Source organism: Lygodium microphyllum, chromosome 2 (assembly GCF_053477565.2).
Source record: "Lygodium microphyllum isolate KBCC chromosome 2, Lygodium_microphyllum_v1.1.10, whole genome shotgun sequence".
Taxonomy (NCBI): domain Eukaryota; kingdom Viridiplantae; phylum Streptophyta; class Polypodiopsida; order Schizaeales; family Lygodiaceae; genus Lygodium; species Lygodium microphyllum.
In genome coordinates, this window is record NC_141136.1 from 147,108,196 (window position 1) to 147,136,151 (window position 27,956).

The 27,956-nt window shown below is 44.1% G+C and overlaps 1 protein-coding gene across 1 annotated transcript in view; it reads left to right on the forward strand.

The window, feature by feature from the left end:
• Positions 1-876: 876 nt before the first annotated feature.
• The window catches only part of LOC148040445 (HAD-superfamily hydrolase, subfamily IG, 5'-nucleotidase), a 71,845-nt gene continuing 44,765 nt past the window's right edge, over positions 877-27,956 (forward strand). The window contains exons 1-3 of the mRNA XM_087699457.1: positions 877-1,181; positions 2,496-2,610; positions 2,742-2,957. Of these exons, the coding sequence (XP_087555583.1) occupies positions 1,068-1,181; positions 2,496-2,610; positions 2,742-2,957 (445 nt within the window). The 5' untranslated portion in view covers positions 877-1,067. The remainder of the gene's footprint in view (positions 1,182-2,495; positions 2,611-2,741; positions 2,958-27,956) is intronic.

Here is a 27,956-nt window from a genome sequence, read left to right on the forward strand (position 1 = left end):
AATGGATGGGGGGTCGGGGCCACCGTAGACGTGACTTGTGAGAGTCGAGAGTCAAGACATGTCACACTGAGCAGTGAGACGTCCAACTTCCAAGCGAGCGCCGAGGAGCCAGGGCCCAGGGTCCAGGGATGATGCAGGCAGGCTGCAGCCAACAACACTAAGCAAACGTTGGGCGAGGGGATGCATTGTGCCAATGTGCACTGTGCAGATGTAGACAATACTAAGTAGACATGAGCACTGAGCAGGCTGAGGCGATGGCAGCAGCGTCGATGTGACTCTTGAGCAGTGACTCATGAGTTGTAATGAAATTCAAATCCCTAGTCACAACTCACAAGTCTTCCAGGACGGCAGGACCGTTTGATCTTGGAGGAGAGGATCTGAGCCTTGAGGATGATGGATTATTATAATTATAAATTGTAATCTTATTTTTAATAATAATACTACTTATTTTTTTTAAAAAAATATCTGCTTTTCACAGGCAAGGTTATGATATTTTTACATTTCTTTAAAAAAAGCAATTTTTTCATTTTGCCTTTCGCAAGAAGTCTTGATTTATTTCCTCATTTCTTTAGCAAGGGAAATTACCATTAGAAAGGCGTAGCAAGTTGCAAAAATAATCCCTGGCACTGTGCTTTACATCCGCACACAGTGTGCGGATGTAAGCTTTCACTGTCGGAGCCCCCTAGGTCACATTCATGTACTCAGGCATGGCGTCATGCGTGGCCTCTAGTGAGCTGCTCCAGAGTTTTCCAGGTAGCCCTGATATCCCAATAAATGATGGGCTCAAGAGTGCTTCGCACGCCATTTATATCAAGAATTTGTCTTTTAAAAAAAAACCAAAGCAACAATAATCGTCCCCCCCACGATCTCCGGAATAGGCAAAACATGTGCACTTTTCTTCTTCGTTTTTCTTCGTCGTCTTTTGAGGTGCTGTGTGAAGCCGAAGCTCCGATTGCCTTTTCATATTCATGTAAACGAGGAAGAGGAAGGACGGGAAATCATTGTGAAGATGCTCGATTTTCTACATTCAGATTCAGAGTGAGGAGAAGGAGAGACGACAAGCCGCCATGAACGCCAACCGCGTGCGCATTCCTGTCCTTGCGAGGCAGGTGAGATCGATTGGCTCTAAGCGTGTGCGAGCCGCACGAAGAGACGGAATTGAAGACACCCATCAACACGAGGTAGTGTTATCACCTCAGCCATGGCAAAAGTCCTTTCTTTGACAAAGGGATCAAGACATGCACGCACACCTCTCTCTCTCTCTCTCGCTGTGGCACCCGCGCATGCACGCGTTATCTTTCTCCTTGTGCTGCACGTATGGCGATAATGGAATGTTATTTGTGAGGTGGAAGGAAGGGAGATACTACTGGCCTTTAACAAGGACGTTCGCGGTACCATTGCTTCATGAATTTACCTTCACAGAAGTTCAGGTTCGAGTTCAAGAAATCAATACACGTTCACCTACCTTTACTGGATAATTGAAGACACCTTTGTTCCACAAGCCTTTATGGCACGCAGCAGATTGATATGGTTCAGGCCTCTTGTCCTTTACAATATTTTGAGTTGGAGAAAGCTCAAAAAATGATACGTTGTGACTGGCTACTAAATGTAGCAAGGCCTATTTGTAGAGCTTAGTTTTTTTAAATAGCTCTGTGCAAATGCTGTCCGTCATTTGTTCAACTTTTTCACGCATTGAAGGAAAGAAAGTCTGTTCCATGAATGTGGATTTGCTACTTGCTGTGGAATTGGATTCAGGCTGCTGAAGACTGTTTTGTTGTTGTTTGTTTGTTTTATGAAATCCTTTTGCATTAAAAGAGTAAATACATCGTGACTGACAAGAGAAGACACGTTGACTTGTAGAGCTCGATTGTTTTCGATAGCTCTCTGCAGGAGCTACTATCCTTTGTTTCAATAATGTGGATCGTGTAGCCTTTATCCCCACCAGGTGAATCTGGTTTAGGCTTCTGAATCTTCTTTATTGGAGAAAATTGATACATTGTGACTGTATAGAGTGTACTTAGATACGTCTTAAGGTGTACATCCTAAATTGTAGAGCGTACTCAGGTAGTTCTCTGCAATATTTGACCATCCTTGATTACACATTATGAAGATATGGCTGCACTGGATTCTATCACCAAGTGGAGTTGTCCAAAGCCATTCTTAGCAGTCTTATATATGTTTATTGTAAGAATGTTTCAGCTGTCAATCTGCATTTCCTTTTCAAGAACTAATTGAAAGGTACAGAATTTTCTAGGTGAGCTATTTGGCATCTATCTTTCACAAAGAATCAAACTTCTTTTCATTTTCTGATCCTGGGCATGCATGCACATTTTGTCAAAGTATGGTTTGACTTGGAAACATAGAGCATTACTCAACACCAGTCGAGGCTGATACTTTTGTGAACTTGTCTTTGAGCAACCATTCATTAGGCTGTTTCAAATAGTGAAGTAGGCAAGCAAGTATTCCACTACTGAACATTTGTCATCGAACACCAGCTTGGACAAAGCAACGTTGGATGTGCAGCAGTGAGTCAGCTGGAAAATCAGAGGGGATTGCATTCTGTGCGGGTCTCTCACTTTAAATTGTCAGATGATTCAACCTCTACTGGAGGTTATTTTCTTGATATTCTTCTACTGTCATATTTTGGTTGAAACTTATAATCTTAAGTAATAACACTTGAATCAAAATCTTGAGCTCTTAAGAAGGTTTGGTATTAACAGAATAGAATCTGAATTATGCAGGTCATGGTGGGGATTCTAGGTCAGAACAAGTCAGTACAGCATCAAGTATAGGAACATCTCAATTATCTACAGCATCTGATGGTTTGATGGAGGAGATTTTGGAAGCAGATTTTGGAGACCCCACAAGGAAATTGAAGGCTGAATTTGAAACTGCAAGGCTGTGCTTCAAGAATATTCCATCAGCACTAAAGGAAATGCCAAAAATGGATCCAAATGGTACATTCCAATGCACTCCAATGCACTCAAATCGTCGAACTTTTGAATATAAGCTACTTAGATATGGGATTCTGGGTTGTATAGGTGACGTTGAGGAATATCAAGACTACTTTATTTGAGGAAGCACATTTTGTTGCTCAGAATCATCAAACTTTTTGAATGTAAGCAACTTAGCTACCCAATCATGGGTCAGATAGGTAATGTTGAAAAACTCAAGGCTGACTTCCTTTGCTTCCTTTGAGAAAGCAAGCCTTGTTGATAGAAAAAACATTGGCAGCTGTTATGTTCAGGGCACAGTTTGGTTCTTGTCTAAAGATATGATGTATTCTTATGTGTCCACTTGAATGTGTGGGTATTGGGTTATGACCATGTCCATGGGGTGTGCTAAAGTGAAATGTAAGGCATGCGAACATAGTGGGAGGCAGCAAGGAGCTGAAGGGGTTGAGAGTGATTGTGGAAATAGGTGACCAGCTGGGTGTATTTATTATGGCCAGCTGGGTTTCTTGTTGTGATCAGGCATGGAGCTGTTTTGACCTACTTGGATTTAGGCAGCCCTAGTGGATTTTCTTGTTTTGACTAGGCATGCAGTACTTGTGAGCTACTTGGACATAGGGCAAATACTATCATATGCAAAGACAGCCGAAGCTAAAATGAAAACATGGTGTGTATTAGGAAAAAGGATGGTGAGGTTCATGTGTAGTTGGTATGGATGGAGTTGAATGGAGCTAGACAAGTTATATAACTGGGGAATCTTTTTGAATTTTGAACTTCACTCGTAATGTAGGTGGGAGCACAAGGAAGATGTTGCAAGATGAAAGATGCTAGAAAGGAACTAGCATTGCAGTAGTCTCTCTTACAGGTTGGCTGTTGTAAGCAGCCAATCGCAAGCGATGAGGTATCTAGAACCTGCCCATCTTGTGACGAGTTGCCAGAACTTGCAGTTTAGGTTCAAAGCATGTGGTCTAACAAGGAACTTGAGAAATTTCAACATCTGTTAAGAGGCCAAAATAGTGATTACCACTCCTCTATGGTAGGTTAAATCATCAACACATGAAGAAGAATACGAGTTATTATAAAAACAGCGATGATGATGCAATCAATTGCACAGGAGCTCTTGGCTCTCTTACCGTCTAGAAGACTTACTATAGGGTCGTGGTAGAGGAATATCAACTCCTCTATGATAGAGTTAAATTAAGTGAATCTCCTCGGGTATGTTTGGCTATGGTGAGAGGTCTATGAATCTTCATTTTGTGGATGTTGCTCGAAGCTTATCGTATGCTTCCTTGGATGTCTTGCATAATCGGATGTGTGGAATAATGGCTCTCTTCACGGATAAAGCGATTAGGGCATGCGCTTGGGCGTCACGGCCATTCCGTTGAATCTGATCTTGAGTGGGAGCCACCTTGCGATGTGGAAGCAGGAGGTGGTGCTGGTGTTGGAGAAGCTCGCCTTTGCTTGGTACAGGAGGCGTTGCTGAAGAAGAAGATGATCCAGCATCATGAGAGCCACCTTGCGATGTGGAAGCAGGAGGTGGTGCCGGTGTTGGAGAAGCTTGCCTTTGCTCGGTGTTGTTGGCTATATGCCATAGATTCTTTGCGATGAGAACATGTCGCATCATGTAAGCCCACGTTGGGTAATTGGTGCTGTCGCGAGAGAGCTTGTCGTTGCCAAGAAGCATACCCAACAAATCATTATTATTGTTGGCCACGAGTGATGATCAGCAATAAAATAATATTTTCCAAGTGAAGAGAGAGAAAATAGATGCCCAAACAATAATAAATCATTGAGGTATGTTGCTCGCCTCACTGAAGTTGAGTAATATAAAGGATACTAATTTCTCTTGCTGTTGTTTTTGCAAAGGAGAGAGAAAAATATGCAAGAAATAATTAATTTCAGAAATCAGATATTACCCCGATCAAGGTGGTGATCAACAATATGCTGAAATCAGAGATTAATGGCTGGAAACGCTACAATAATGTGGACAGCAGCTGAATATACTGAAAATTCGCCCAATAATACGCCAAAATAATAAAATTTGTCGTCAATGCTGGGAGAGAATAGGGCCGGCAGCTGAATAATATGATTTTGGAGCACATTGGGGGCCAAGAAGATGAATTGAGGCAAAAGCCCCAAAATTTCCTGGAAAAATGAAGAGAAATTGAAGAAATTGGGTAAAATTTTTACCCAATTAATGCCCAGTGCCACACCTTAAGCTTCATTGAGCCTCGATATTGATGAAATTTAATGAATTTCAGAAAAGCCCCAATTTTTTTTTTTTGAAATCGAGGTGAAATTGGGCTCAAATGTTGAAAAGCCCTAAATTTTACTGGAAAATTGAAGAGAAATTTGATAACTTTTTGTAAAATTTTTACCCAAAGATGTCGAATGTCGTGCCCAATGATGAATTCCACGTGAATGTCGATGTAGAATGCCGAATTCTCGAAAATTCCAAAATTTTTGGTGAAATTTGAGCAAAATCCAGCCAACATGAAAACCCCAAAATTTTTAGTGATGAATGGCTAATTTTTTCAATTTAGTGACGAATTTTTGAGAAATAGCAAGAGGCCCCAAAATTTTTTAATGAAATCTAGGATGGATTGGCTGATTTTGATGGAAATCCCCAAATTTTCCCCAAACTGTGCTTGAGAGGGGCATTGGGTAGAAATAGGGGCTTGGTAGAATAAAAGAAGTGATTAAATGTCCTTGTTTAATAGACTTTGGGTTGTTGGGCACTTGTTGGTGATGTGGGGGCAGGATTAATAAGGATCAAGCAGCACATTTGACATGGTAGGACTGTCGACTGAGCCTAGGTGTGTTGGCTGAAATGCATGGACTTGTCGGTGTTGAGGCATGTCAATTGCCAGTGTGATGGGCCAGGTGTCGTGTGTGTATCGGCTAGGTAGGCGAGCTTGAAGGGCAGGCCACAAGACGGCAGTAGGCTGGCTACCAGCGTGGGGAGGTCACAGCAAGGCAACGTGATGACAGATGGTGAATCTGATGGCTGGGGGCTGGCAGCGACCACGCCTATAGGCCGACAACTGGCTGATCCAAATTGTTGGATGCAATGAACAAACAGGCTGTTCTTTAGGTGGCAGCCACACGCAAACGAGCGAAGATGACAACACAAGGTGTGCAATTGAGTTGGCACAAGGATGATGGCTTGAGGGATAGTTGGCTGAGCAGGAGGAGCTCAATGGCGATGGCTGGTGGCGAATGATGGCGAGCGTAATGAACGAAATTTCACACCAATACCACTGTGGCCCATGTGTGAAGTAATTGTGCGATTAATTTGATTGAAAATGAATGAGAATGAAAGAATTAATCGATGCACAACAACACTCCATCATGAATGAGAAGTAATGAATTAATGTGAGAGAGAGAGAGAGAGAGAGAGAGAGAGAGAGAGAGAGAGAGAGTACAATGCTCTAGGTGATCACACTGAATAATGCCACACACGTGCAAAATGAGGCACAAAGTGTCTTTAAATAATAAAATATGAAACCCGAATGGCTTAAATGTCATAAAAAACCCTAAAATAAACCCTAATCCTAGTGTCACTTAGTGCTAGGACATTAGGGGCAACAATTGCATTTAATGACAATTTAAATACCTAGGGAGCCCGGGCCATGGATCAAAGGGCATCAATGTGTAGCCCATGAGATGGCCTACATGGATGGTCTTGAGGGTCAAGCATGGGATACTATGGTGGGTGGCCTTGGCCTTGAAACATGACATGTGGTTGTGGTTGCATCCTTGCGAGTTTGGATTTACATATCGGTCTCTTTAAGCTTTGGGCACCTTGGCTAGGTTGGATAGGATGTACATTTGCCAAAATGAGTCTTTTCTTCCAGTAGTGATTGACATGTGGGTGGAGTGGCAGCATGTCCTTTTTGATCATGACCCTTGATTTTGGAAATGACTCGTTGGTTGGTGCATGTCACGACAACATGAAATTTTGTGATGCTAGAGAAGTTTCATTAATTTAATAATCAAATGTGCAATGTTGTGATGCACATGTAGATATTTCATGGTAATAGGCCAAAGACAATGAGTGTCAAAGGAAAAAGTTGTAACAAGGTAGGTTCTAGGTGGCAGTTGGTGTTAGTTTGGCCCTAGGACGATTAATTGGCCTGCAAGTGTTAATGGTGACACTAGGAACTAGGCATTAATTAATTAATTAATTAATGCATATCCATGGCTCCATTAAGGCTTGGGACCACTTGGGGTTGCAAATGGCCTAGCTAATTAAATTGTGGATGGGTACATCTACTTTTGGGTAGGTTAGAAAGGGCTGAAATTAATTTTCATTTCAGAATTAATTAGTTCAGAAAATTAATTAAATGGCTGAAAATTGTTAGAAAATGGAAAAAAGAGGCAGCCACTTGGCAAAAATCCCCATAAAATGGGAGAAAAGGTTGTTTGGGGTTGGTGGAGGCTGATTCATGCATTTAGGTTCAAAGAGAGAGAGAGAGAGAGAGAGAGAGAGAGAGAGAGAGAGGGAGAACCATTTCTTGATTTGTTTGGGGGTTGGTGGAGGCTGATTCATGCATTCAGGTTCTGAGAGAGAGAGAGAGAGAGAGAGAGAGAGAGAGAGAGAGAGAGAGAACAGGCTGCTGATCAGTTTTCCAACTATGGGAGAGGCTTGTGAGGTTGGTGACTGCTGCAAAAGCTCTATAGGAGGCAGGCAACAGCAGCCAGGGTCTGGTGCCAGCATTTATTGCACCCTCTTGCAGTAGGGGACAACTTCTAGGTTGATTTGGACAGGGCAGCAGCCATTTTCGGTGTTTTTGCGCGTGGAAACTTTGATAATTCTCTTTCTACGTCATTCTCTCACCTTCTCCAGCCTATTTTGTGATAATCTTAGCAAATTAGTCATTTGGAGCAGATTGCAGCCAGATTTGGTGGGCAACAGAGGAATTTCTGGTGTAAACCCTAATTTGTAGCAGAAATTAGGTTTTAGCAGCCACATTGGGGCCTGTGCCAGCAATTAGAGGTATCAAAGACTGAAATCGGCAGCTGGAATTCAAGGAACTGCCAGACATTTTAGATGCCAGCCCATCTTAGTTGATTTGGGGCAGCATTTGGCTAGTCGAGGGTCAACGTTTGACAAGTCTTGGGTGAAGATCAAGGGGCAGATTGCTCAAAGGGCTTGCTAATCATTTATGATAGCAAGGGGCATCTGGATCAGCAGAGGAGATCAAAGAATCTCAGTTGTACTCCTTCCAATTGCAATATAAGTTAAAGAATTATTGTACGGGGCACTGGTTTTGGGGCCAACAGGGTGTCCAATGTCCAAGATTGTATAGTAAAGTGTGCATTTCAGTTTTGTGAATTTGTTTGTTGCTGTAATTAAGTACTAGATTAGGTCATTACCTCCCTATCTGAGGAGGAAAATTGGTTTCAATGCATGCCTTCAAGGCTTTGCTCGCCTGCTTGCCTTTAGGTTTCAATCAGTCTTTCTTTTCGAATGATTAGTCTTTTGGGCATCTGCAACACATTGTCTTTACAATATGGTATTAGCATGCATATGTTTGTAGATATGTCAGCTCATGTGTGAGTTTGAGTTGTAGAGGCTTGGGTACATTATTTAGGTTATTTAGGCATTTTTTATTTTGTCATTTTATGGTCATATTTGGCATTTATTGTTGGCCAACCAACATTAAATGCTGGTTTTCCTGACATATTTTATGGCATTATTTGTGCCTATTTATTCCGGGCTCCTCCTCCTTAGTTGGTCAGTTCACCACCTGGAGGTCTCGTGGAGAGAGGAGCCGGTGCTGGTGCCCACGCAACCAGTGACTCACTGTTGCATGCGACAGTCTCGTGTCTGATATATGGATTTTATTTCTCGAGCATACATCTGAGTTCTCATTCGTATTGTGTTCTTTCTTTCCCTTTCTCTTTTGTCTTGTGTTTCAGCAATTTATTTCAACTTATGTTTAGGCTTCCATTGCTGCACCACTTCTGACATGGTATCAGATTTCAGGATTTGTGTTCTTGCTGTGTTTTCTTGCTGATTTCAGGATTGTTTTCACCCTTGCTGATCAGGTGACAGCTGTTTCATATAGGCGACCTGTTTTACGTGGGTTTTCTGTAGATTTGCCATCGCCTGCTGTCTACAGGCCGTGCCTGCATTTTCAGTTTTCAGGCTGTTGCAACAGTTTTTCAGTCTATTTGTGGCAGTATTCAGCCTGCGTTTTGGTGTTCTTGACTCCTTCCTGGTTGGGTGATTGTACTTTCAGGTCGTTTTTGCTGTTTTTGATTTATTTTTTGATCTTTGCAGCAGCTTTTGTCTTCTTTTGGTTTGATTTTGGGTTATATACTATATGTGAACTCTTGGTTTTTGCAGTCTGTGCATGTATTTTGGCTGTGTTCCTTGTCCAAATACCTTCTTTTCTCTACTTCTCTTCTAAATCCTCTACAGATGTGGCTTTGTCGTGCACACCCACTGATGATACATTACATGGAGGTTTAGGTGTGTCAGAGATCATAGCCTGTTTTCAGGCAGGCAGCAGCTGCACAGTCCAGCTGCACAGTCGGACTGTGCAGTCGGACTGCCACGTGGCAGTCCGACTGCCTGCAGCTGATTTTTATCAGGCTGCGCCCTATTTTGGCGCCCCATTCTAGGCAGATTTTCGCCTATTTATTGCTGACGTTTTCAGCAGTCTGGCATTCATTCTCTGTCGCAGATTACAGACCGGTGCCGTGCAGATCTCTGTCTCTGTTCGCAGATTTCAGACAGCAGACAGTGCAGACTGCAGCAGACTTCGAGGTGGACAGCAGGTCGCATCGTCGAGGTGGAGACACGCAGTCCAGCGCACTGCGCCCGTGTATATCTTTGTATTCAGCATTCTTTATACAGCAGATCTTCAGTGTACACTGTCTCTTTCTCTCCCTTCTCTCTCTGCGTTCTCTCTCTCTCAGTCCTACGCTTCCGCACCGCTGCACTCTGACATGGTATCAGAGCAGTGTTTGAGGGCTGACTGAGCGCAGAATCAACCTGAAGTGGAGTTTCCATCGCGACACAAATTTGCGTTTTTTGCGTTTAAGGGCAGACAGGAGGGCTGCGCCTTGGAACAAGGCTGAAACGAGTGTGGGCGCAAAGGAAAGGAGTACAGGTGGTGGATTTGCTGCTGTTTACTGCTGTTTGACGCGGAGAAAGTTTGAGTTTTCAACCTAAAAGTGCAGGTTTTGCTTTTTCATCGCCTCCGGCGGGTGAAGAAGCTTCGGGACGCTGAAGAGCCTTAGCAGGCTGAGTCTACTCAGTCAGAGGGGGCTGCTTTTGCGTTTGAGAAGGCATTGCAGGTGAAGATGTCTTCAGAGATGGACCTGGAGTTCCAGGCGATTATGGACCGGAAGGTGCCTGTCCTACCGGCTCTTCCTACAGATCAGAAGCTCGACGGCGACAACTACCGCATTTGGCGCGTTATGATGTTGGCCATTCTGGAGTCCTATGATTTGGCGGAGTTGGTACAGGAAGATATTGACCGGCCTTCGGTAAGAGATGAGTCCAAACTCTCTTCCGATGCTCGTGCGGAGTTGGCCAGGGCCCAGTCTCATTGGGACAAACTGAATGCCAGGATTCGATCCTTTCTCTTTCTATCATGCACTACAGCCGTGATCGCTCACATCGAGCACTTGACGGTGGCTCGTGAGATATGGCTGGAGCTTGATCAAATGTACAATCGGATGACCCTGATGAAGAGGGTTTCTTTGGAGGTACAGATGCGGACCTTGTCCGTCAATAAGTCTTCTTCGCTAAGGGAACACATTAACAAGCTAAGGAAGCTACAGATGCAGGTTCAGAATGCGGGGAAGCCGATCTCCTCCGAAGACATGGCGATTACACTCTTGTCCCAGTTGCCGCCACGATTCGGTACATTTTACTCTGCCCTTATTGCTTCAGGGCGAGAGTCTACTCTTCGGTGGGAGGAGTTGGTTCCTATGGTCTTGGACCAAGAGGAACAGTTAAAGGGATAGAATGCTTCCAAGACGGAGGCGTTGACAGGTCAAGCCTCTCAGAAGAAGGGGAAGGACCAAAAGAAGAAGAAGGGGGATAACAAGTCCAAGAAGGACAAGGACAAAGACTCCACATGCCATATTTGTGGAAAGACTGGCCATTGGAAGAAGGATTGCCCTGACAAAGACTCGAAGGACACCAAGAAGAAGGACACCAAGGATTCTGGAGCGGTGGCTGCACCCTCATCAGCTGCATTTCTACATCTAGTTGTCATTGAGGACGCTTCACCGAATGCTTCTGATGCTGCGATGGCGGCTTCCCAATCTCGAGAGTGGATTATTGATAGTGGTGCCTCACGGCACATGACTCCTTCATCAGATGGTGTTGCCCAGCTGCGCCCGTCGCGTGGGCAGGTTCTCATTGGAGACAGCTCTTCAGTTTCTATTGCAGGTCGGGGTAAGATGCAGCTTATTCCGGATGGACGAGGTGGCACCCATACTTCAGAGGTTTTGCATGTACCAGGATTGGGGTACCATCTCCTTTCAGTCCATAAGATTTGTTCCCTTGGTCTTTTGGTGGAGTTTGACAGTTCTACAGTGCAAGTCCTTGATCGTGAATCGAGGAAGGTTCTATCATCTGGATATGAGGAGAACGGCATTTACAAACTGAAGTCTTCCACTGCCCTCTCTACTATTCTTCTTACCTCACAGTCACAATCTGAATTATGGCATGCTAGGTTTGGTCACCTGAACTATGACTATCTTCGGAAGGCGTCACGGGGACAACTTGTTCGAGGGTTGCCGGATATAGTGGTGAGCCAGCAGCCATGTGTCTCCTGCATAAGGGGGAAGCAGCATAGGGATGCCATTCCCCACACCGCTTCGCGGCGGTCTACTTCACCGATGGAGTTAGTATCTACGGATCTATGTGGCCCTATGAGGAATGAGTCCCTGCGTGGGAGCTCGTACTTCATGCTGATCGTGGATGACTATAGCAGGATGACATGGGCCTACTTTTTGGTACTAAAATCAGAAGCTTTCTCGCACTTCAAGGATTGGCTTCTCTTTGAGGAGAACCGATCAGGCCGGAAGTTGAAGACCTTGCGATCCGACAAGGGAGGTGAATTTGTCTCTAATGAATTTGCTCGGTTTTGTGCAGATAGAGGAATTCACCAGGAGTTTGCCAATACAAATACTCCACAAGAAAATGGTATTCTCGAACGGAAGAACCGCAGTGTGATCGAGATGGCGCGCACCATGATGGAGCACCGACAGACCCCCCAGGTTCTGTGGGCCGAGGCTGTGGCTACTGCAGTCCACATTCTTAACCGATCTCCTACTTCGGCCATGGAAGGGATGACTCCATTTGAGGCGTATTTTGGGTCGAAGCCAGATGTTTCTTACTTTCGGGTCTTTGGGTGTGATGCCTATGTTCACATTCCCAAAGCTCACCGTGACAAATTCGAAGCGGCTTCCCGCAAACAGGTATTTGTTGGCTACAGCTCCCAGTCCCAAGGCTACCGACTGTATGATCCCGTCAAGCGGGATGTATATACTAGCCGTGATGTGCGGTTTGTGGAGGTTCCGGTTTCTTCAACGGGTGAGGAACATCCCGTTCTTGGAGATCCAGGGGAGAGTTTGGCTCCTTCTACAGTTCCACTGGAGCCTGTGCCGTTTGATTATGATTCTGTTTCTGACACAGAGTCTACTATTCCACCGGATCCTTCTGAGGAGTTACCACCGGTGGACATTCCAGAGTCTTCTATTGATGGAGAACGACGAGGGGAGGTTCGGCCTCCTCCTCGCTGGGCCCGTGACACACTCCGTGATTCAGGGATTGAGGGGGTTCCTGAGGAGTGGGGACCGCAGGATGGTCCGCGGCGGTCACGGAGACACCAGGCGCATTCTTCGGAGCTTGTGTGCTCCAATTACTGTTTGATGTCCCGAGTTATGCAGGATCGAGAGCCCACCTCCGTGAAGGAGGCTTTACAGTCCGTCCCATGGAAGAAAGCTATGGAAGCTGAGTTGGAGGCTATTGAGAGGAATGGCACTTGGTCACTTGTGCCACGCCCCCCGAAGAAGAAGGTGATTGGAGTCAAGTGGGTCTTCAAGACCAAATATCTCAGTGATGGTACTTTGGATAAGCACAAGGCTCGCCTTGTTGCTAAGGGTTTTGCCCAGCGCCCAGGGATTGACTGTCATGACACCTTTGCCCCTACAGCTCGTATGGCAACCATTAGAGCTGTTCTTGCTTTGGCTGGCCATAGGAGATGGCCTGTTTATCAGCTGGATGTGAAGTCGGCCTTCCTGAATGGTGATTTGAAGGAGGAGATCTACGTCGAGCAGCCTCCTGGCTTTGGTTCTTCAGATGGGAAAGTCTACAGGTTGAAGAAGGCCCTGTATGGTCTCAAGCAGGCCCCGCGAGCTTGGAACGAGAAGATTGATTCGTTCCTCCAATCTCAGTTGGGATATCGGCGGTCCAAGGCCGATCCGCAGCTGTATGTTCACACTTCCGAGGATGGTTGTGTGCTGTTTGTATTATATGTTGATGATTTGATTGTCACAGGTGATGATGCACAGCAGGTCCAGGAGACAAAGTCAGCTTTACATCGGACGTTCGAGATGACGGATTTGGGGCTACTCCATTTCTTTTTAGGACATGAGATTTTTCAGTCTCAGAGGGGGATCTTTCTCTCCCAACAGAGATATGTACATGAGCTCTTGGTGTCTTTTGAGATGGAAGATTGTCGGGCCCTCTCTACTCCTATGGATCCGAACTGGAAGGCCACTTCCCACTCAGCTTCTCCTTTGGCGGATGCTTCCCGCTATCGACAGTTGATAGGGTCTTTGATTTGGCTTCTCAACACCAGGGTTGATCTATGTTTTGCTGTTGGGCTCTTGGCCGGGTTCATGAGTGAACCTAAGACGGTGCATTGGCAGGCTGCTCAGAGGATACTTCGGTATCTGAGGGGGACGTCTGATTTGGGGATTCATTACCCCGCAGGGACAGATGGGTCAGAACTTGTACTTGCAGGTTGGAGCGACTCGGATTGGGCCGGTGACGTGGACCACAGGCGGTCTACAACAGGTTACTGCTTTACTTTGGGTGCAGGTGTTATTTCTTGGAGTAGCAAGAAGCAGCCCACGGTAGCCCTTTCGTCTACTGAGGCGGAGTATCGGGCCGCGTCTTCCACCACATGCGAGGTTGTGTGGCTTCGGAGACTGTTAGAGGAGCTTGGGTGCCCCCAGACTCGTCTTACATTGCTGCGATGTGACAATGAGAGTTGCATTGCCTTGGCGAGGAATCCTGTTTTTCATGCCCGGACGAAGCACATTGAGATCCAGTACCACTTCATCCGAGAAAAGCTTTTGGATGAGACCATCACTGTGGAGTATTGCAAGACGGAGGATAATCTTGCGGATTTGTTTACGAAGGCGCTTCCTCAGGCTCTACTTCGGCAACATTCCAGATCCCTCAGGCTTCTGCCCTGTCCAGGCTCTGAGAGGGGGTGTCAGAGATCATAGCCTGTTTTCAGGCAGGCAGTAGCTGCACAGTCCAGCTGCGCAGTCGGACTGCCACGTGGCAGTCCGACTGCCTGCAGCTGATTTTTATCAGGCTGCGCCCTATTTTGGCGCCCCATTCTAGGCAGATTTTCGCCTATTTATTGCTGACGTTTTCAGCAGTCTGGCATTCATTCTCTGTCGCAGATTACAGACCGGTGCCGTGCAGATCTCTGTCTCTGTTCGCAGATTTCAGACAGCAGACAGTGCAGACTGCAGCAGACTTCGAGGTGGACAGCAGGTCGCATCGTCGAGGTGGAGACACGCAGTCCAGCGCACTGCGCCCATGTATATCTTTGTATTCAGCATTCTTTATACAGCAGATCTTCAGTGTACACTGTCTCTTTCTCTCCCTTCTCTCTCTGCGTTCTCTCTCTCTCTCAGTCCTACGCTTCCGCACCGCTGCACTCTGACAAGGTGAGGCTCTTGCAGCTTGAGAGAGGGGTTTGAAGATGAAGAAGTCGAAGGCCCAGTGTTATCACAGTGGCAAGAAGGGCCATTTACGAAAGGACTACAAAGAGTTAGCAGCTTTAAGGAAGAAAAAGAAGTAGAAGACAACGCGGGATGCGGACTCCTTCGACGGGTCATTATCTTCCTTAGATTTCGACTCAGATCTTCTGGCTAAGGCGAAGTCCAAGGCATGGAAGGGATCCTCTTCTTCGGATCATGGAAAGGGGTTGGTGGCCCCTTTCTTAGCTGCTTTCTAGTGGTGGTAATGAGGTCATCTCTCAAGACTTTCTAGTGCCAGAGAGGGAGTGTGAGAGGGTGGTGAGATGGGGTAGCCGTGTCTCATCTATATTTCTATATAGATGCACAGGATCCAGAGAGGGACATCCCTGATGCATTGACCGAAGTTTGGTAGGTACCAATCTTGGAGCTAGGATTGACATCCAGGTTCATGATGGTGTGGTTCCTTGACAAAGAGTAGGTGGCTTTCGTTTGGAGCTCACATGAGGGGACACTTTGGCGGTCAGGCCAAAGGAGGGGAATCCATGATCATTTATGTGTTGTGGCATTGGTGACATGATGGTCACATATGCTACATTAGAGGCATTGTTGACAGACACTGAGAGTAACTATGATTTTCTCTATCTTCAAGAGCTTGTATGATCGACATCGACATCAGGTTCTCTTCAAGGCACCTTGGTGGTAGCTTGATCACCCATTGCTTGGGTATCCATGGTTCTACTTGGTGGTTCTATGTTGTATGGTTTTTGATTCATTCTCATTGTAACATTGTATTGTATCAGATTACCCATGATCTGAGAGAGGGTGCTAGCAGATATGTTAGCTCATGTGTAAGCCTGAGCTGCAAAGGCTTGGGCACATTATTTAGGTTATTTAGGCATTTTTTATTGTGTCATTTTATGGTCATGTTTGGCGATTATTGCTGGCCGACCTGACATATTTTATGGCATTATTTGTGCTTATTTATTATGGGCTCCTTCTCAGTTGGTCAGTTCACCACCTGGAGGTCCCGTGGAGAGAGGAGCCGGTGCCGGTGCCGGTGCCTACGCAGCCAGCGACTCATTGTTGTATGCGATAGTCTCGTGTTTGATATATGGATTCCATTTCCCGAGCATACATCTAGGTTCTCATCTGTATTGTGTTCTTTCTTTCCCTTTCTCTTTTGTCTTGTGTTTCAGCAGTTTATTACAGCTTATGTTTATGCTTCCATTGCTGCACCACTTCTGAAAGCATCAACATTTCATGCTGAATTGCAATATTTGCACTCTTTATTGGAACATTTGGTCAGTATGCAAGAGGCTGGGGAAACCTCTGTTGACTTGATCACATGCTCTGAATGGCTAAAATGCAGAGTTTTAGCTCTCCAAGAGGAGGAATATGCTAAATTTAAATTGTTGGCTCGTTTGGATGCATTGCATGATAATACTTGTCAGATTTATCACTTCTTTGCTCGTCTACATTAGAAATATTCTTGGGAGAATATTGTGCGATTGATGAATGAGCAAGGCAATATGGTTGTTGAGCCAACATCTATTATCCGGATGTGCCTTGAATACTATAGATCTTTGTTGGGTCCACAGGAAGTTCTTTCTAGTGCTGTTCATTTTACTCGTCGATACATTTGTGACTTGGTTCATAATCAGGTTAAGGCTGAATGGGTAGACTTGATGGAAGCATATATTATTGAGAAGGAAGTGCTTTCCCATTTACCACATAGGAAAAGCTCCAGTTGGGGTGGCCTCCTTAATGAGTTGTTTTTAGTCAATATGGAGTAGCTTAAGGACCCTTTGACTCGCCTTTGCCAGCATGTGTGGAGACTGGATTGATGCCTTTGGATTGGATGATTGCAATTATTCGTTTGTTGTCCAAGGTTCCCTCACCGTGTACTTTGAAGCAGTGGAGATTTATTTCCTTGTATAAAATCTTTTCCAAAGTTGTTATCAACAAATTGCAAAAAGTGTTCCCACAGTTGATTCATCCACATCAGTATGGTTTCATTAAGGAACGGAGCATTATGCATAAAATTTCGAATGTTTGGATGGGGATTGATGATGCCAAAGCCTTTGGCCAATAGGTTGTCATGATCCAACAAGATATTGAGAAGGCTTTTGATCATGCCAACTGGTCTTTCATGCGGCAATTGATGTCCACCATGGGCTTTGGCCCCATATGAGTTCTCTTATTGACAGTACTAGCTAGAATGTAGTGGCACATGTTGTGCTTCATGGGGGAGTCGTAGATGAGATTGTCTTAGCTCACTCTCTATGTCAAGGATGCCCTCTTAGTCCTTTATTGTTTGCATTGGTCACTCTCCCAATGCTCTCTTTGCTGAATAGGAGGGCTAGTGATGGGGAGATTGTTGGTTTATCTCTTTCCAATGGTCCCCAACTTTTGGATCAATCATTGGTAGATGATTCATTTATGTTTTTTAAGGTTGACCAGACTGACGTGAATTAGGCAATGGCTTTTTGGTGTCTATTTGGTTTAGCCTCGAGCCTTCATATAAATGCTCAAAAATCCACATTGATCTCTTGTACAGAGACTGATTTGCAAGCATTGGGCTAGGAGCGAGCTATTATTTCTAAAGGTGATATTACCGAGCACTTGGGATATCCCATTGGTGTGGATGCGTCTCCTAGAGCATTACTTGATTGGATGTCTTGCCGAGTCCATGATAGGTTTATGTATTGGAAATCTCAGGGCTGGTCTCTTCATGTGTGGCTCGAATTGGCCCAATCTATCATGATGAGTGTGCTCTCTTATGTTTTATCCTTGCTTTCCTGGACCAAGAAGTCTTTTTTGGAATTGGTGCAGCCCATTTGCTTTATGTTGTGAAAAAGAAAGACAATCATTTGGGTTAGGTGTGGATACCTTGGTAGCATGTCACAACTCCTAAATGGTTGGGGGGAGTTGCGTTGTTAGTTGCGTTGTTAGATGTAAATCTTCATATGGTAGCTTTGAGAATGGCACTTTTGCAAACCTTGTGTGTGCAAAGTCACCCTTGACTGATGTTGCCAAACTTTTTCTTGAGGAGACTGGTATCGCTCATGGTGCCACGGTTATCCAAACATCTTGGTGGCATGTGCTGAATTCTACAAGGCCTCTCAAAACATCACAATCATTTCTCCTTGTTCATTTGATTGCCTCTTGGCAATAGATTCTTTGCTTTACAGTTTGGTGTCCTCCTGATCTCGGAAAGGAGGCTAATTCGTTATAGGTAGAAGTGTTGGCTAGTTCTAGGCTGCTTCATTGGCCATATAAAGATTTACATAGAGATGAGTTTAATCATATGACTTGATTGGGGCTGCAAATAGTGAGTGATGCTGTCATTCTTGTGCAGTCTCTTCTTTATTCATTCCGTTGCGTATGTTGGTACTTTTGGGTGCCCAAAGGCTATTTGAGGGGGGGTTGTTGAGAAATCAAATGATGTATGCCCATAGCAAGAGTAGCTTGAGCGATATAATCCATTGCTTGCTCTTCAGCCTGCTTCCCCTTGGTAGAACTGGATGTTTGTGAAACCTGACGACTTTCTAAAAAGGTCGACTAATCAGATCTACCATAAGTTGGTAGAGGATAAGAGATGGGTTACTAAGAAAGCCAATAAGGTTTGGTGTGTTCGGGATAGTAGATTGAAGTGGCAGGACAGATTTCTTCAATTGTGGAGGTCTAAGATTCCTTGTTAAAGGAAATTACTTATATGGAGGCTGCTTTGTCGGAGGTCTTCGTAGTGGAGATGTGCTATGTGCCCACAAGATCTCACATGGTAGATGTATCTTTTGTACTACATATGATGAGACACCGATTCATCTCTTCATCCCCTTCCCTCTAGCTAGACAGATTTGGAGCTTTGTTTCTTGTGTATGGACCTCGGTGACTCCACAACATTGATAGCTGTCCATTCTTGGGTCTTGGGAAAGATGCCTTCGTCCACTTTGCAATCAAATCATCCTTGCCTCTTCCATTTCTCAAATGGCCAGCTCTCTTGCACATCTAGTGCACCCGTAATGCCTTCATTTTTGATTTGGCCTTGGATATTCATTGTCACGTGGCCTGTGTCAAGGATTACTGTTATGGCAGATCTCTTCCGTGGTTTCGACAGATGTGGTCCTTCTTGATGTGGCTGCTCCTTGGCTAGATATTGTTCGCTCTACTCCTATTGTGCTACTAGCATGATGTTTGTGTGCTAGATTTTGGTAGCCTATTGGGTTAACTTGTCGATTCTTAGGATTTTATGGTTGGCTAGAAGGCTTGATGTAAATACATTTACTTATTTAATCTAAGCTTCTTCATGAGAGAGAGAGAGAGAGAGAGAGAGAGAGAGAGAGAGAGAGAAGAGAATCCATGGTGTGATGGGCCTGTTGCTGCTTGCACAGATTGTGGGTGGACCCTATTTTTTAGACAGATATTGATGGGCATGCTCCAGCTTCCTTTAGTTGTCTTGCAATGGTTAGAGAGAAATGAACTGGAATTGATGTGCTGTTTTGGCAGCCATTTGTACACACACACACGCACACACAAAAAACTTTCCTTTCTCATTTGATTGCATCCTGGCAGGAGATCTTATGTTTTTCAGTTTGGCGCCCCCCCTGATATTCGTAAGGAGGTGAATTCTTTGCAAGGAGAAGTACTGACATTCTCCAGGTTGTTGGATTGGCCGGACAAAGATTTGCAGAAAGTCAAGTTTAATTGGATGGCTTGTTTGGGGTTGCAGATAGTTTTTGATGGTGTTATTCTTGGGCAGTCTCGTCTTTATTCTTTTCAGCGTATTCGTCAGCACTTTCGGGTACCCCGTGGATATTGTGACATGTGGTCATCCATACAGGCCAGACTTCAGAGGTTCTTTCCTTTGCCTGTGCTACAGCCATTGTCTCCATGGCGTGATTGGAAGTTCGTGCTTCCAGATGATTTTGAGAAGAGGTTTGCTAACCAGATACATCATCAAATGGTGGAGGCCAAGAGATGGGTCACTACCACAGAGGGCAAAACTCAAACCCGAAACGCAAAACTCAAAACTCAAACACAAAAACTCAAACACAAATAGAAGAAGGGAGAGAGAGAACACAACTTTGAAGTGAATGAATGCTGTAAATGAATGTAAGAGTGTACAGTGTGCTCAAGGGCAGAGCAATGTCGGAGTGTGACGTCCACCGAAGACGGATCCCAAGTCTGTGACCACCAGTCGGAGGGTAGGAGTGCTGAATAGTGAATGGCAACAGGCTGGTCACCAAAATGCAGCAGTCGGGAGGTTGGAAACTGGTAAACGCAGCAGTGTACCACCGATCGGGGGCTGGAAACTGTGCACAGTCTGCTGTAAACAGCAGGCTGAAACAGTGTCTGAGAGTGATAGGGCCTGCAATGCTGAAAACGCAGGCTGGCTGACCTTGGAGATGATGGACAGCAGGCTGAACAGCAGTCTGGGACAATTTGGAGCAGTCGCGCCAGCAGCTGAGAGCTGTGTCGCCTATAGCAATGGACAGGCTGAAGATGATGTGGCTGCAGTCGATGATGGTTGGACAGTAGATGGAGACGGGCTGCAGGCTGGAAACTGGGCTCCAACAGCAGGAGAGGGTGTGTGGGCTGGTGTAACCTGCAAAACAAGGATGATTATTGAATGGGGGCAGCCTGTCTATTTATAGATGTGGAAGGGCACCCCAAAAATTAGGGTTTCCACTAAACTTTCTCGAACCGCTCCTCGTTTTAGGGTTTCCACTGAACTCTCTCGAACCGCTCCCCGTTTTAGGGTTTTACTCTTAAAGAGCATTTTTAGTGTGTTTTGGGGTGTTTAAGAGGCTAATCAACAAGTAATGCATATTTTAGTTGAACAGTATGTGCTTAATTCCATGAGGCCTATTAAGGTCTCGTAGTCTTTTCTCCTTTCTCATTTGATTGCATCTTGGTAGGAGATGTTATGTTTTGCAATTTGGCGGCCTCCTGATTTTCGTGAGGAGGAGAATTCATTGCAAGGAGAAGTATTGGCTACCTCCAGGTTGTTGGATTGACCTGATAAAGATTTACAGTGAGGCAAGCTTAATCAGATGGCTCGTTTGGGGTTGCAGACAGTCCTTGATAGTGTCATTCTTGAATCCTAGGTAGCCCCGTCTTTATTCTTTCCAGCGTATTCATTAGCACTTTTGGGTACCTTGAGGATATCATGACATTTGGTCGTCGATACAGGACATGCTTTTGAGGTTCTCTCCTTTGCCTGCGTTACAACCATTGTCTCCTTGGTGTTATTGGATGTTTGTGCTTCTTGATGATTTCGAGAAAATGACAGCTAACTAGATATATCATCAAATGGTGGAGGGCAAGAGATGGGTCATTGGAAAGGCTAATAAATTATGGCATTTTTGGGAGAGCAAAAAGAAGTGGCAGGAAAGATTCATCCAACTATGGAAGTCTAAGGTTCCGTATCAGGGTAAAGTGTTCATGTGGAGGTTGATTATTGGGGGTCTTTCAACTGGGGATGTGTTGCATGCCTGCAAGATCTTTGCTGGTCGTTGTGTATTCTCTGCACTACATGTGATGAGACATTGCTTCATCTCTTTGTCTCTTGCCCTGTTGCTCGACAGATTTGGAGTTTTGTTTCTTGTGTGGTCCTCGACGACTTAGCATCGGATATCCGCTTGTTTGTGGATTATGGGAAAGATGACCTCTATGTCTACTTTGCATTTAGATTATTCTTGCCTCTTCCATTTCCTTAGATGGAAAACCCTGTGGCGTATTTGGCATACTTGGAATGCCTTTATTTTTGATTCACTATCGAGCATCCATGGTCATGTGGCCTGTGTTCGTGGTTTGGTGTTATGGCAGATCTCCTCTATGGTCTCAGCTGATTTGGTTCTTCTTGACATAGTTGCTCCCTGGCTGGATATTATTCACTCCACACCAGCTGTCCTTTCTGTGTGATATTTTTGTGTTGAGTCTTGTAAGACTTTCATTTGTGTCTGTTTTTTCTTTGCTGACCTGATGCTCTGATGTAAATATTTACTACTTAATTCAATTATCTTCACGAAATAGAGAGAGAGAGAGAGTCTCCAAAGAGGAGAAGAGCAGAGAACAGATGAGATGCTGCCCTGAGAGACTGATTTGCAGCAGACATGTCTGAGTTAAACACTGATTTTTTCGACCAAGTGGTGGATAATTTGGAACCTGATTCTGATGCTGGGAAAGGGGAAGGCATGGTTCCTTGTACCGAGATGGAGGTCCCTTGTTTTGAGGTTCCGCCTGGCCTTGATGTCCAGCCACTGATTAATCGCAGGAAACATGCCTTTGATGCCATGAGGGAGGAAACTGATGGAATGATGCCAACTCATAATTAGGCATGCTCCTACATGCAGGTCATGTCCATCATTGAAGACTCTCAGGTCCTTGATTGGGAATACTTATTGGAGTTTGCGAGTTTGCCAACGGACAATTATGTTCAACACAACCATGAAACATTCTCTGATCAGGATCAGGATGATGTTTTAGATGCAACCATTGATACCAAGATAGTGCTGTTCTTTCTTGGCATTTCATGAAAGAGGGGTCCTCTTTTTCAAGGGAGGATCCCAATTCTTTCATGGCTATGCCAATGGTTCAACTCAATGCTATTGGGTGCCCATGTGGAGGAAATTTTCGTGGGACCAGGGGGCTTTTATGAAGTAATGCTCAAATCAAGTGTTGTGTGACAACCTCTTGGCAAAAGTGCCTTTTGTTTTTTCATCATCACCTTGTTTATGCGGTACCATGGAGATTGATGGCCAACTTTTAGTGTGTGCTCCAACAAGAATGCTCAGTTTGAGTGGAAGTGGAGGCCTGCCTTGCTGTGTATTGGCCTTTACTTAAGGAAGCCATGCCAACCATTGGCAGGATTATGGGGCCCCTTAGCTTGAGGGCTACTGATCGCAATCGCATGTGTATGTTGTGGGATATTGCTCGCAAGCAACCTAACTGGTTAAGGCTAAAGTGTCTTGAAATGCCATCCTTACATTACTATTTGAAATGGGGCACCTTTGTTGGACATTGTTTCTCTTGCGAGTAGTTGGGGTATTTTATGGCTGAGTGCTTGTATAAAAAAATAATTCCAGAGCTGAGAATTCCACTAGTGGCTGAGGAAGATCTCATGATTTAGCTCAGGTGAGGAGGTTCCAACACCACCCACCAACATAGACAAAGGGAAAAAACCTACGGAGTCCTAGGATCAATTGGAAGAGGATTGGATGGATGTCCATTCCAAAAGGAACAAAAAGATTAATATAGACATCTCGGCTGCTAATTCGATGCTGTCCAAGATTCCTTATGGATCTATGTGTGACGTAAAGATAAGCAGCCCATGGTGTATCCATTTGCTGAAAGGGTCTCTTTTGATCCACGGAATGCTTTTGCCAAGAAAACCCCCGTGGATTGCTTCAAAGATCCCCCATCCGTAGTTGCTTTTGATACACGAGGCAAGGTGTCACGAAGACATGAAATTTTGAGATGTTTTAATCTTGTTGATAACATTTGATTAAGTTATTAATCAAATGTGCAAGGTTATTTAGCACATGTGATGCACATGGTAGTCATTTCATGGTAATAGGCCAAGGACCCTGCGGATGTAGTGGGTGTCAAAGGCAAAAGTTGTGATAAGTTATACTAGTTGGGCTTTAGGGGTCAATTGGTGTCAGTTTTGACCTTGGGATAGTTACTTGTCCAATAAGTGTTAGTGGTGATACTAGGGACTAGCATTAATCAATTAATTAATGCCAATCTAAGGGTAAACAGAGGTTAAGGAACACTCCGGGTTGCAAATGGCCTAGCCAAATTAATTATGGATGGGCACATTTAATTTTGGGCAAAGTCACAAGGGTTGAAATTAGTTTTTAGGAGTATTTAATTTTAAAAATTAATTAAATGGCTAGAATCTAGATAATGCTAAAAAATGGGTTTAGAAGGTTGCCACTTTGGGTCTTAGTCACTCAGTTAGTTTATAGCTTGGGAGAGGAAGAGAGAGAGCTACTGGTCCATTTTCTGATCGGAGAACAGCAATTTGCTGTAGAAGACAGCTATCTAGGGGCCTCAACAGACAAGGGACGGTAGAGAGTCATCTTCCAGGGGCTGGCAATAGCATTGCTGATCAGGTGACAGCATTTTGGAGGTGCTTGGCAGTAGGTGACTGCATTAAATGCAGGCTAGAGTAGGCAACATGCAGAATTTAGGGTTATCTTGCGAAGAAGATCAGATTTCTCTCTCATCTTGGCTTTTTCTCACCTTCCCTAATCCATTCTTAGGAAATTTCAGTATTTCTCAGCCATTTTGAGCAGATATCGGTCAAATTTGGTGGTGAGTAGAGAGACCTCTGCTGTAAACCCTAAATTTCTGCAGAAATTAGGGTTTAGTAGCGACCTTGGGACCCGTGCCAACAGGAGAAGGCATTGTACATTGAAATCAGCACCATGAAATTCATGGAATTGACAGGGATTTCAAATACCAGGCCATCTATTGTGAATCGGGGCAACATTTGGCTAGTTGATGGTTCCATTTGTGCAATTCTTGGGTGAAAATCAAGAGGCAATTGGCCCAAATTGCTTGTTGATTGTATGTACTGCAAGGGGCTTTTGGATCATCAAAGGAGATTGTGGAATCTCAACTTGTACTCAATCCATTAGCAATTAAAGTTAAAGAGATACTAAAAGGGGAGCCAGTTTTGGGGCCAACAAGGTGTCTGTTGTCCGAGATTATTAAGGTAAATTGTGCATTTCAATTTATGTTTATTTTTTGATTGCTGTTTTAAGTGCTTAATTAGGGAATTACCCCACCCTTTTCAAGAAGGATGGTTTCACAAGGTGATCACTCCATGGGATTGGCATTATTCCACATCTGTTTCCAAGAAGGGGATTGATCCCTCTCTCTTTAAATCGATGAGTTAGCACATGAACTCATTTGTTGTATTGGATGAGGGAACGCTTGAGCTGTTAGCACAAAAAGTTAAAGTGAGATATGATTCACAACACTACTCTAGCATTGTCATGGTGGTTCATGAGAGATTTCGGTCGCTTTGTGGTGATTAAAGTTGTACTTGATGGGGAGGTCCTGTGACTGGTTGGTCTCTATGCTTTGAATGATCTCGTGTCTAGAAATGATGTGTGGAGTAGACGAACAACCTCTTTGACACTTGGCAGACCAAGCTTGCTGATGGGAGACTTCAACACATGTGTGGATTCATTGTAGTCTACTTCAATGATGGATGCTCCTGAGAATTGGGTCGGGGTAAGAGTTTGCCTTGAACATTCTTAAAGAAGACCTTTGGTCTTGGTTGCATCAATCCAATTTGGGATTCACATTTCATTCGGTATAGTATTATGCTCCATGATCTAGATTGGATCGCATGTATGTCTTGCATACAAAATGTTGCATTTTGCTAGAGATCTTGGAGATGCAAGTCTTGAATCAATATGCCTTATCAGATCATTTTCCTCTACAATTCAAGATACTTGCACAATTTGTCGCAACTTTTGCACAATTCTTGGAAAAGCTTCCTTTGTGCTTTAATTCCTCTTATTTGAAACACTTGGCTTTTAATGGCTACATGGGATAATTGCTTGACCACTTCTTGTTAGACTTTCCAATGAGCGGCAATTGATCCTTTGAGCAATTGATTAGTAAGTGGTAATAGGAGCCCCTTCTAAAGAGTGAGTATTACAAAATTAATCAGACAACTGAGGGTAAAACTTCAAGGATTGTTGTGAAATATATACTCCATGATATTTAATGTCACGTCAAATGCCAAATTAAGCCTCAACAGAGATAAATTCACCCAAAATCGATGAAAGTTTGAGATTTGTGAGCAAATTTTTATTGGAATGCTACCTGATGTCATGCAAAATGTTAAATTAAGCCTTGAACATGATGAATCCTAGCAAGATTCGCAAAAGACCCAAAATTTACTCGAATATTGAAGAGAAATTTGAAGAATTGTTGTGAAAATACACTTGAATGATTTTCAATGTTTACAAACTCAAAAGAACACAGTTAGGGTTAGGGTAACTTAGAGACAATCAACACAATGGAAATCTGAATCAATGATTGAATGCTGAATATACAATGCTTATGCAACAAATAAACCATGCACGAATGAAAAATGTACCCTGAACTCTTGTGTCTCGAGGACCAAGGCGGAGGTGCTACGTTAGAAGGTAGAGAGGATTGAAGCTCAGCGGAGAGTGTAGTAGATAGTGTGGAGAGTGAAGTATGACACCCAATGCAATACACTGAAAATGTAAGATGAAAGTACAAGGAACAACCCTTAAACCTTAGGGTTCTAAGAGAGTGTTCACACCCGAAGTGTGTGCAACACTATAAGTGCCCGTAAATGTGTAACATAGGCACATAAAATAAAGAGAATAAATCAAGGGAAAAAAATCTATTGTATGGAGAGTAAAAAGTGCCCCAGTGTCCTATTGATCACCGAGACTCCTCCGTGAGCGTAGGCGTGAGTGAAACCCAACAAACCCCCTTGGAGTGAAGAGTGATCAAAATACTAGGATCATCCTCCACCAAAGGAGATCAAATTTGAAGCATAGCGAGTAAAGTCATCAATAAAAGTCACAAAATAGTAACATCCACCCAATGACTTTGTCTGCATAGGGCAACATACATCCGAGTGCACCAACTTTAACTTGGCTATGGCTCTAAAAGCAACATCATGGGGAAATGAAAACCGATGCATTTCTCCAAAAATACATCCCTTGCATGAGTGCTCAGGAGGTCTCTCCAAGAGAAGTTATCCATCTAGCATCTGTGTACGCTGTAAGAGCATCAAGCTACCATAGTTCACATGCCCCATGCGAGCATGCCATAACTCCGCCTGTAACATTGCAGGAGTAAGAGTGGATGCTAAATATGTTGATTGATCAATTGAAAGAGTATCCAACTCATATAGCCCATGACATAGAGTGCTAATCAAGACTAAAGTCATGTATTCCTTATCTCGCACCATGCGTCTGTCATTATCAAAGGTGACTTGTAATCCACACTGTGCCAAAGAAGAAACAGATAGCAAATTCTTCTTTATATCTGGCACAAGCAAAGCATCCTGTAGGTGGATAATAGAGCTATCAATGGCTGTGAGCACAATGTCTCCAATATCTCTAACAGGGTATGATGCATTGTTGGCACATTGTATAGACTTGCCAACTGGTACTGCACCAACTGAAGTAAATAAATATTTGCAAGATGTGATGTGTCTAGAAGCACCATTGTCAAAAAACAAAGTGCTTGCATCCTTAGTAGAGCTAAATGCTCTATCAGCCCAAGAAGAGTCATAACTGCATGTATAAAAACAATAGTCCCTGTTTGCAACAAAGGACATTGACTTAGTAGTAGTGGAAGGAGCATCAGAAATAGATACTCTTGACTCCTCCTTGGGTATGCGCTTTCTACACTCAGTGATGTAGTGGCTTGGCTTCTTGCAATAATGGCATTTTCCATTCTTGGCTTGCGTGCCCCCTTGTTTTTTATTACCTTGTGAAGTGCCTGAAGTGCCAGAGCTTTGCGGAGCATTCTTTGCTTGGCTGCTCTTGTCCTTTTGTTGTGCCATAAAAGCCTACTCAGAGGCTATGACATCCACACCACTGTTTCTTCTTGTCTGCTTCTCCTCAAAGAGCAAATTGACCAACTAAAGAAAAGTAATCAGTTGTGAGGTAATCCTCATGGTGAGGTTCAAGGCCGTATGAAAGGCCAAGTACGAGGGTGGCAATGAGTTCAATGTAGTAGATATCAACTATGCATTTGAGTAATACTCATCGACATTCATAAGCTGCTTATGCAAGCCCTGAATTTTGTTTAGGTGATCGTGTATAGAATCACCCTCATCCATCTTTAGTGTCAATGTGAGATGGAGAGGATCGAAGCTTAGTTGAGAGTGTAGTAGACAGTGTGGAGAGTGAAGCATGACACCCAATGCAATAGACTGAAAGTGTCGGTTACAAGAGGGTGTTCACATCCGAAGTGTGTGTAACACTGTAAGAGCCCGTAAATGTGTAAAATAGG